The sequence below is a fragment of the Salmo salar genome, chromosome ssa17 (genome assembly GCF_905237065.1).
Source record: "Salmo salar chromosome ssa17, Ssal_v3.1, whole genome shotgun sequence".
Classification (NCBI taxonomy): domain Eukaryota; kingdom Metazoa; phylum Chordata; class Actinopteri; order Salmoniformes; family Salmonidae; genus Salmo; species Salmo salar.
The window spans coordinates 74,928,716-74,940,164 of NC_059458.1; the positions used below are offsets into that span (position 1 = coordinate 74,928,716).

The following is an 11,449-nucleotide window of genomic DNA, read 5'->3' on the forward strand; positions in this document are numbered from 1 at the left end:
GATTTATCGGTATAGCCAAATCCTCCAATACTGTCACCATGCACTCCTTAAATACCTCAGTGTCTGGGAAGGGCTTGTTGGATTTGGTTAAAACCAGGGCTCAAATTGAGTGAGGGTATGCAATACCCATTGTTAAAGAAAATGGCAAAAAGTTAGCTTTATATTTTTTATAAATTAATAAAAAGTATTCAGATAATATAAAAGTTCTATAATAATACTTAACTCCGTGATGCCTTATGCTAGAACAAGCTTTAAAATGACCTCAAAAGACGTGATTGATGCATATGGGGGATATATTGATTAGTCTATGACATCCTTAAGCTGAGCCGAGACCTTCGACGATACAAAAAATTGACTTTGCTATTCTATTCCTATTAATTGAGCTTTTCACTTTCTGAAAAGAGAATATGTTTAAATCCAGGCAGCTTTTACGGAAGCAATTATGTTGAGTAGCCAGCTGTTTAAGCTTACATTTTTCTACATCGGTCGAGCCTCTGTCTGGGTGGAAAGGTAACTTTTGAAACTGCCATGCTTAGATTCATAAGGATGTCTAATATTTCATGATTTGCAAACAAGAACCTCTGATTTGACATTGAAATATGGTAAGAATATCTATTTCTCTGTCCATTCTTCCCTGAAACCTCTATATTTATTATCCACCTTTCTTTTGAAACTTTTTCAGAACCTTTTCGAAGCTGTTTTTCCCCAATCAGCGCACATCAGTGTAATCAGCTAGAACATATTAGGGTATGTTATTGACATTGAACTGATTTTTAGCCTAGTAACCAGATGTCTTAAACATTGTTTAATTTGTAGTGTAGACATGAATGGGGCCGCTATTATGTTCTATTCTACCGACTATTAGCTGAGAAAACGTATTGCCGACCCCTGAAATACACCATTCTAAACTCAGCAAAAAAATAAACGTCCGTTTTTCAGGACCCTGTCTTTCAAAGATAATTCGTAAAAATCAAAATAACTTCACAGATCTTCATTGTAAAGGGTTTAAACATGCTTGTTCAATGAACCATAAACAATTAATGAACATGCACCTGTGGAAGGGTCGTTAACCTGTTATGGATAGGGGGCAGTATTTTCACGGCAGGATAAAAAACATACCCGATTTAATCTGATTATTACTCCTGCCCAGAAACTAGAATATGCATATAATTATTAGCTTTGGATAGAAAACACTCCAAAGTTTCTAAAACTGTTTGAATGGTGTCTGTGAGTATAACAGAACTCATTTGGCAGGCCAAAACCTGAGAAGATTCTGTACAGGAAGTACCCTGTCTGACCATTTCTTGGCCTTCTTGATCATCTCTATCCAAAACAGGGGATCTCTGCTGTTACGTGACACTTCCTACGGCTCCCATAGGCTCTCAGAAGGCGGCAAAAAGCTGAATGATGTCTTTGCAGGCCCTGGCTGAAAAATATTAGCGCATTTTGATAGTGGTCGATCAGAGAACAGAGACTGGAGGCGCGTGCACGAGGCGACTCCATGTTTTTTATTCTTTCGTCTTTCAACGAAAACAACGACTCCCGGTCGGAATATTATCGCTTTTTTACGAGAAAAATAGCATACAAATTGATTTTAAACAGCGGTTGACATGCTTCGAAGTAGGGTAATGGAATATTTAGAAATGTTTTGTCACGAAATGCGTCGGGCGCGTAACCCTTCGTCACCCTTGGATAGTGTCTTGAACGCACGAACAAAACGCCGCTATTTGGATATAACTATGGATTATTTTGAACCAAACCAACATTTGTTATTGAAGTAGGGGTCCTGGGAGTGCATTCTGATGAAGAACAGCAAAGGTAATCACATTTTTCTTATAGTAAATCTGAGTTTGGTGAGGGTCAAACTTGGTGGGTGTCAAAATAGCTAGCCTGTGATGGCGTGCTATCTACTCAGAATATTGCAAAATGTGCTTTCACCGAAAAGCTATTTTAAAATCGGACACCTCGATTGCATAAAGGAGTTCTGTATCTATAATTCTTAAAATAATTGTTATGCTTTTTGTGAACGTTTATCGTGAGTAATTTAGTAAATTCACCGGAAGTGTTCGGTGGGAATGCTAGTTCTGAACGTCACATGCTAATGTAAAAAGCTGTTTTTTGATGTAAATATGAACTTGATTGAACAAAACATGCATGTATTGTATAACATAATGTCCTAGGCGTGTCATCTGATGAAGATCATCAAAGGTTAGTGCTGCATTTAGCTGTGGTTTTGTTTTTTGTGACATTATATGCTAGCTTGAAAAATGGGTGTCTGATTATTTCTGGCTGGGTACTCTGCTGACATAATCTAATGTTTTGCTTTCGCTGTAAAGCCTTTTTGAAATCGGACAGTGTGGTTAGATAAAGGAGAGTCTTGTCTTTAAAATGGTGTAAAATAGTCATATGTTAGAAAAATTGAAGTTTTAGGATTTTTGAGGAATTTGTAATTCGCGCCACGCCTATCATTGGATATTGGAGTAGGTGTTCCGCTAGCGGAACGTCTAGATGTAAGAGGTTTTAAGACACTAACATCTTACAGATGGTAGGCAATTAAGGCCACAGTTATGAAAACCTAGGACACTAAAGAGGCCTTTCTACTGACTCTGAAAAACACCAAAAGAAAGATTCCTAGGCTCCCTGCTCATCTGCGTGAATGTGCCTTAGGCATGCTGCAAGGAGGTATGAGGACTGCAGATGTGGCCAGGGCAATAAATTGCAATGTCCGTACTGTGAGATGCCTAAGACAGCGCTACAGGGAGACAGGACGGACAGCTGATCGTCCTCGCAGTGGCAGACCACGTGTAACAACACCTGCACAGGATCGGTGCATCCGAACATCACACCTGCGGGATAGGTACAGGATGGCAACAACAACTGCCCGAGTTACACCAGGAACGCACAATCCCTCCATCAGTGCTCAGACTGTCCGCAATAGGCTAAGAGAGGCTCGACTGAGGGCTTGTAGACCTATTGTAAGGCAGGTCCTCACCAGACATCACCGGCAACAACGTCGCCTATGGGCACAAACCCACCGTCGCTGGACCAGACAGGACTGGCAAAAGTGCTCTTCACTGACAAGTCGCGGTTTTGTCTCACCAGGGGTGATGGTCGGATTTGTGTTTATCGTCGAAGGAATGAGTGTTACACCGAGGCCTGTACTCGTTGCGGGATAGATTTGAAGGTGGAGGGTCCATCATGGTCTGGGGCGGTGTGTCATAGCATCATTGGACTGAGCTCGTTGTCATTGCAGGCAATCTCAACGCTGTGCGTTACAGGGAAGACATCCTCCTCCCTCGTGTGGTACCCTTCCTGCAGGCTCATCCTGACATGACCCTCCAGCATGACAATGCCACCAGCCATACTGCTCGTTCTGTGCGTGATTTCCTGCAAGACAGGAATGTCGGCCTTCTGCCATGGCCAGCGAACAGCCCAGATCTCTATCCCATTGAGCACATCTGGGACCTGTTGGATCGGAGGGTGAGGGCTAGGGCCATTCCCCCCAGAAATGTCCGGGAACATGCAGGTGCCTTGGTGGAAGAGTGGGGTAACATCGCACAGCAAGAACTGGCAAATCTGGTGCAGTCCATGAGGAGGAGTTGCACTGCAGTACTTAATGCAGCTGGTGGCCACACCAGATACTGACTGTTTCTTTTGATTTTGACCCCCCTTTCGTTCAGGGACACATTATTACATTTCTGTTAGTCACATGTCTGTGGAATTTGTTCAGTTTATGTCTCAGTTGTTGAATCTTATGTTCATACAAATATTTACACATGTTAAGTTTGCTGAAAATAAACACAGTTGACAATGAGAGGACGTTTCTTTTCTTGCTGAGTTTAGTTTCGGGGATAGGATGGGGGTGGCAATTTTTTGTCTTGCCTAGGGCAGCAGAACGTCCAGACCCGGTCCTGTTAGGCTCATACATAGGAGGTTCCATACCAGGAAGAAATTACATCTACTTTCAATCCTGGTCATAACTGTTCATTATTAACTCTTTGTTGTGTAAATATTTAAACCCATGTCAGATTCTTATTGAGAGAGTTTGTCAAGAGCTAGGATGTTTGAAAGTTAGTGTACTGTCTCTGAATGAACCCCCTGGTTTGGGCTTGGCCACACAAGACTGGATTGCACTGATGTAGCCTACTTGTTACAAAGCCTGAGGAATCAACTTCTTCCGTTCTTTCTCCCAGTGTGTGGGTATCAACTGACCATGATGACATTGAGAAGGTAGCGAAGGCATGGGGAGCTCAGGTTCACTGCAGGAGCCCAGAGGTGTCCAAAGACTGCTCCAGCTCGACACCATCCAGGAATTCGCCTGATGAAACCCAGGTAGGGGGACAATCTCAATTGTATTTCCTTGATTCCTCATGTCCTCTCTCCTTGCCTTCTTCTCAAAACACATTAGAGGAGGAGATCTGAGTGGAGGAACCTCAGATCTTCTGCTCCAATGTGCTTTGAGAAGGAGCCAAGGAGAGAGGCATGAAGAATCAAATAAATAAAATTGAGATTCACTCTATGACATAGCAACAGGGAAGTATCAACGTTGGTTATAACTTATTGTGACAGAACCACACCCTCTTTGACGCTTCACTATCTTTGTTAGGACTCTTTGGCAGCGCTTTGTTATAGATGTCAGCCGTTAATGGAATATATGCAGAAATTGTTTAGCCACTAGCTTGACTAAGGCTCTGGGACGGCATGTATCAAGCTTCTCAGAGTAGGAATACTGATCTAGGATCAGGTCCCCCCTGTCCATGTAGTCTTATTCATTGTGATCTATGAGGCAAAACAAATCCAAAATCAGCACTCCAACTGTGAGACACTTGAAACATTCGACCTCCAGGGCTGCAGTGCCTGCGGCTGGTTTGCCTTCCTGCCTTTTAATCAGAGCCTGAGAACACCTGGCTAGGAAACCAGGTGTGTGGTCTGACTCACCACTCTCCAGCCAATCAGTGACAGTTATTGTCTAGCAGGGAGAAACAACAACAGCTGGAGTGTGGAGCTGGAGGCCCTGAGTTGTGCACCCCTGATCTTGCTCACATGATCACATGATAATGCTCACATGCTGTTTTCTTTTACTTCAATTTCTAATACCATAACCCTAATCCCAACCCTAGGAAAGTGTTGCATATCAATCAGTCAATCAATCACATTAATTTATAAAGCCCTTTTTACATCAGCAGATGTCACAAAGTGCTTATACAGAAACCCAGCCTAAAACCCAAAAGAGTAAGCAATGCAGATGTAGAAGCACGTCTGGTATTAACAGAGTTTCAGGTGGTAGATTGTTGATAGAGTGAGAGCGGCTATAGTCAATCCATGAATAGGGGGCTATCCAAATGAAGTGGGACCTACTCCATAGATACAGATGTCAACAGTAACCATGTAGATTTATTCATGTCATATCATATGTGGCTACCTGATTAAATAATGGATAAATCAAATATATTTTGTGTTGTGTTGTCCTCCTCCAGAGGTGGATGTGATCTGTCACATCCAGGCCACGTCTCCCTGCCTGCACCCCTTCCACCTGAAGGAGGCCCTGGAGATGATCACTAAGCAGGGCTTCACGTCCGTCTTCTCTGTGGTCCGACAACACCACTTCCGCTGGCAGGAGGTGAAGAAAGGAGGTACGGTATAGCCATGTGTTATGTTTAGGACCGTACACTTATTATCAGTTAGTTAACTGGAGAGGTTCCAACAAACTTAATGTACAGGTCTGTCAGGAGATCTGAAGGGTCAGTCCCTTCACTTGTCCTTTAAACTGCTGCACAAGTTTCCTAAGCATGACTAAGCAGACACAGATACAAGGAATGAGTATCAGGGTGAGAGAGGCTATTATCTTGTATCTAGTTCCTCTTCTGCTTGACCCGCACCCTGTGAACAAACCATAAGCACATCACAACTTAATGACACAAAACAACAATTCTCATTGTCAGACAGTTTACAGAACATGCCAACCTTGAGAAAGAACACAATGTGTACAGCATATAACATTTTCCACTACACTGCCTGAGGAAAAACTGTCCCTCACTTTATAAGTAGGGTCAGGAGTTTGGCCTGACCATGTGACCAGAGGCAGGAAAACTCTAGTGCCCTTGATGTTTTCGTGTTTGAAAATTCCTACCCATCATACCTTGTTGTAAGATGCTAATGCTCAATGATAATGAATTGTGTTTATAAGAGCGTCTGCTAAATGACTAACATGTAAATGTGAATACAGTGCCTTTCACAAGCACATTACATGGACGTAACTCCATCCACCACCAATCACTGTGTATCACAATAGAGAGATGAGGGGTGAGTTTTTCTCCTGACCAGGAAGTAGTCTGGTTTCTAGTTATGACCTATAACATTGATTATGTGTTCTCTCTCCTGTTCAGGTAGTGTAGCCACCCAGCCTCTGAACTTAGACCCGTCTAACAGGCCCCGGAGACAGGACTGGGATGGAGAGCTGTGTGAGAACGGATCTTTCTACATTTATACCAGAGCGACGACAGAGAGAGGCCTGCAGGTAACTGGCACAATACCCCATCAGGGCCCATAGTCACAAAGCGTTTCAGGATAGGAGTACTAGTCTAGGATCAGGTTTCCCTTTTCAATCATTATGAATACGTCTATATGGACAGGGAGGACCTGACCCTAGATCAGCAGCCCTAACAGGCCCTGATGTGTATGTCTGTTGCTGGTGGTGAACCCTATTCCCCTCAGGGGATCAATAAAGTGTATTCATTCAGTGGATCTGAGCCTGACTAGAAACAACATACACACTGAGAGATGGACTGATCTGTGATACTACTAGATATTCTATTGTCAACTGGTGTTGTGACTGCTAATAGAAATGCCCTTTGTGTTGTTGTCCTTCTCAGGGGGGGAAGTGGGCTTACTATGAGATGCTGCCAGAGTACAGTGTGGATATTGATGTGGATATCGACTGGCCCGTGGCAGAACAGAGAGTACTGAGGTAGTCTGAAATCACTGACCACTGCTGTAACACAGAGGAGTGGTTGTCCAAATGTATTTCCCTGTGTGTGTTGTTCCTCTCCAGGTTTGGTTACTTTGGTCTGGACAAGCCTGAGATGTATTTCCCTGTGTGTTGTTCCTCTCCAGGTTTGGTTACTTTGGTCTGGACAAGCCTGAGGTGTATTTCCCTGTGTGTGTTGTTCCTCTCCAGGTTTGGTTACTTTGGTCTGGACAAGCCTGAGGTGTATTTCCCTGTGTGTTGTTTCTCTCCAGGTTTGGTTACTTTGGTCTGGACAAGCCTGAGATGTATTTCCCTGTGTGTTGTTTCTCTCCAGGTTTGGTTACTTTGGTCTGGACAAGCCTGAGGTGTATTTCCCTGTGTGTGTTGTTTCTCTCCAGGTTTGGTTACTTTGGTCTGGACAAGCCTGAGGTGTATTTCCCTGTGTGTGTTGTTTCTCTCCAGGTTTGGTTACTTTGGTCTGGACAAGCCTGAGGTGTATTTCCCTGTGTGTTGTTTCTCTCCAGGTTTGGTTACTTTGGTCTGGACAAGCCTGAGGTGTATTTCCCTATGTGTTGTTTCTCTCCAGGTTTGGTTACTTTGGTCTGGACAAGCCTGAGGTGTATTTCCCTGTGTGTGTTGTACCTCTCCAGGTTTGGTTACTTTGGTCTGGACAAGCCTGAGATGTATTTCCCTGTGTGTGTTGTACCTCTCCAGGTTTGGTTACTTTGGTCTGGACAAGCCTGAGGTGTATTTCCCTGTGTGTTGTTTCTCTCCAGGTTTGGTTACTTTGGTCTGGACAAGCCTGAGATGTATTTCCCTGTGTGTGTTGTTTCTCTCCAGGTTTGGTTACTTTGGTCTGGACAAGCCTGAGATGTATTTCCCTGTGTGTGTTGTTTCTCTCCAGGTTTGGTTACTTTGGTCTGGACAAGCCTGAGATGTATTTCCCTGTGTGTGTTGTTTCTCTCCAGGTTTGGTTACTTTGGTCTGGACAAGCCTGAGGTGTATTTCCCTGTGTGTGTTGTTTCTCTCCAGGTTTGGTTACTTTGGTCTGGACAAGCCTGAGGTGTATTTCCCTGTGTGTTGTTTCTCTCCAGGTTTGGTTACTTTGGTCTGGACAAGCCTGAGGTGTATTTCCCTGTGTGTGTTGTTTCTCTCCAGGTTTGGTTACTTTGGCCTGGACAAGCCTGAGATGTATTTCTCTGTGAGAGAGAATACAGTAGACGGTTTGTGTCAGAAAGTGATTGATGACCTATTTGATGTGTCACGTGGTTATGCCCATTTATGTACATCCGGTCCTGATGTTCTCACGCTATCGAGTGAGTGCTTATGTAACCTGAAAGTGCATCTGTTTAGGGTAAAGCATGTGTTTGCAATAAAGCTGTCCTGGTGATTGATGTGTAGTGACCTTGTTGAACTGTGGAATGTGTTTGAACATTTGAAAGAGTAGGGCAATGTTGTAGTGAGCTTGTTTAGTGTTTAGTGATCTTGTATATGAAGCAGTAATTTCCGGGGGGTAGGGGGGGGGTAGGTATTGGTCAGTATAAGTAAAGAGTTGTGAACACTATGAGAGACAAGAAACCTCGAGAGATAAACCACAGAAGACTCTAAAGGAGAAAGAAATAAAACATGTCTCCTAGACTAATTGTCGGTGTATTGTGTCCTTCGTGTCATGAACACAATGACAAAACCATCGAAGCCATTCTTTGTGAGGCCCCTGATTGTTTTAATGGTGTGGATATCAGTGATGGACATATGGGTTACATTCTCCAACCGGACGATTCAACGGTGAAGATTTTCACAAACGGCTGCCTCAACACCCCTTTCAACCAAAAACAGGGAGTTTTTCTCATGCGTTGTGGATGAGAGAATGGCTTAAGATACGGCTGGCTCTATGTCAGATCGAACAGGCCTTCCGTGGAACATCCCTCCCAGGGTACGCATTGGAAGAGGAAGTCTGCGGGCGAAATGATTTGAAAGCCATAAGAACCTCTTCAGTGGCATATAGTCCGGACTCCAAAGTGGCAATTTTAGGTTGTGCCGAATTCAATAGTTTAAATGCCACCAAATCACTTAATTCGTATGTATTTTCAAAAGCCTGCACAGATGTCAACTATTTTGTGCCTGTCTTTAGCTTTAGGTGGGGAGATTACCTTAAAGTCCTTGAAATGATGAAACATGTGGAAACTCTTTTCCAACATCGTGAACATTTGCGTCAATGGGCGCTTCTGTCTTCAAGGCATAACATGGGCCTAAAGGCAAGAAGGTTGATATATAATGGAAAAGAAAACATACGAAACCTGGAAGGCGCTGGAGATCAAGGGGGGAAGAGACAGTGTCTGAACCGGTGACATCTTGACGATGGGGATTTAGAGACGGATGGTGGTGTTGGTTTACAATAGATAATACCCAAGGCCTTTTTCTCTAAGAAAGGAATTACAATCAATCACGCCATCCTCTTTTTGAAAGGGTAATTGTACTCTTTAAGATGGGCCCTTTACTTATGACTTAAACATATCCATTACACCCCCTTTAATAACCTTTTAACGCACTGGGCTAAATCAGGGGCACACAGAGTGGTAGTCTTCAACAAATCTGCTGTGAAACAAAAGTGTACACCTCATACACATGTTTATGGACTTAAAAAAGAAGACAACAGTAACATGTCAGATATAGTTTAAATGTATTCATTGTTGATTTTGCACCCCAATATGCCACTTTAAATACATCACAGAAGACGGAAGTGTAACAAAATGCCTATTGTGATTATTGAGATGTACACTGAGATGCTCAGTTGGTCAATATTCCCCTCCAGTGATTCCCCAAAATCTTGTCAACATGGGACCCAAAAATGGAGCAGATGTCTTATACCAACCTATCTTTATAGACATGTATACATAACAAGGCCTAGGAGGCCCTATAGTGTTCAAAGATCTCTACAAAATGTCACATCTTTTAAGCATTTTTATTTTCATGCATATAACTTGTCAAAAAAAAAAATGTATGACCAAATTCACATTCTTTAGTGTAGACATCAATATTTTTATGATTTCAGGACTGTTTGATTGTAGATCCCTGAATGGTCAAAAACCTCTTCAAATAGAAGTCTAACAGCTAGGCCCTCTTTCACTCTCATTATGTCACAAGCGGACAGGCTCCCAGAGGCAGGGCCATCAAATGCCTGAGCTCACTCAACTGCCGCTCCCCTCTCCAACAGCCATCAGCCCAGAACAGCATGAAGACAGAACAGCTAAAATATAATCTGGGAATCCTTCCTTCCTCATGGAGCTTTTTGAAGGTGAGTTGAATATTCAATGTGATATATGTATATAGATATTATTTAAGAATGATATGTCTTAATTGTTTTCCTTGACATGTATGTTTTTTTTTTAAATGAAGGCTATTTATCCATTGAACAGTAGCCATTGTTTTTATTCATACTGTTTGTAAACAATAGCTGTGATAACTTTATGTAATAGATCCCCTCTTGCTCTCTTTCTCGCTCAGGCTATGAAAAAGACATGACATTGACTCCTGATTGTTGATCTTTTTCCCACTCTACAGCCACCCTGGTTATTATATGACCCTGTTGGTCATCTACGAAGGTTGGAACATCTTGAATAACAATAAGGGGCACATGTACTCTTAAATGTCCACTCAGCACAACCCTTGGAGCATGGTTCCTCTCTAGTTTTAATCCTAGGTTTCTGACTTCTAGGGAGTGTTTCCTAGATGCTGTGCTTTGGCATATGCATTGATGGGTCTTAGATTTTTAGACTGGGTAACTGTAAAACACTTTGGGACAACTGCTGATGCAAAAAAGGGATTTTAATGAGGGAAATAAGTATTTGACCCCTCTGCAAAACATGACTTAGTACTTGGTGGCAAAACCCTTATTGGCAATCACAGAGGTCAGACGTTTCTTGTAGTTGGCCACCAGGTTTGCACACATCTCAGGAGGGATTTTGTCCCACTCCTCTTTGCAGATCTTCTCCAAGTCATTAAGGTTTCGAGGCTGACGTTTGGCAACTCGAACCTTCAGCACCCTCCACCGATTTCCTATGGGATTAAGGTCTGGAGACTGGCTAGGCCAAATCAAAATCACATTTATTTATATAGCCCTTCTTACATCAGCTGATATCTCAAAGTGCTGTACAGAAACCCAGCCTAAAACCCCAAACAGCAAGCAATGCAGGTGTAGAAGCACAGTGGCTAGGAAAAACTCCCTAGAAAGGCCAAAACCTAGGAAGAAACCTAGAGAGGAACCAGGCTATGAGGGGTGGCCAGTCCTCTTCTGGCTGTGCCGGGTGGAGATTATAACAGCACATGGCCAAGATGTTCAAATGTTCATAAATGACCAGCATGGTCAAATAATAATATTCACAGCTGTCGAGGGTGTAACAAGTCAGCACCTCAAGAGTAAATGTCAGTTGGCTTTTCATAGCCGATCATTGAGAGTATCTCTACCGCTCCTGCTGTCTCTAG

General features: G+C 43.0%; 1 protein-coding gene across 1 annotated transcript; it reads left to right on the forward strand.

Annotated features, from left to right (window-relative positions):
• Nucleotides 1–4,021: 4,021 nt before the first annotated feature.
• LOC106597166 (N-acylneuraminate cytidylyltransferase-like) lies at nt 4,022–10,489 on the forward strand. Its single transcript, XM_045698659.1, has 12 exons — nt 4,022–4,332; nt 5,478–5,633; nt 6,387–6,517; nt 6,873–6,967; nt 7,052–7,084; nt 7,240–7,272; nt 7,618–7,650; nt 7,744–7,776; nt 7,872–7,904; nt 8,126–8,168; nt 10,182–10,262; nt 10,472–10,489. Exons 2-12 carry the CDS (start codon nt 5,552–5,554, stop codon nt 10,487–10,489), a joined length of 615 nt encoding a protein of 204 aa, XP_045554615.1. The 5' UTR covers nt 4,022–4,332; nt 5,478–5,551.
• The last annotated feature ends 960 nt before the right edge of the window (nt 10,490–11,449 follow it).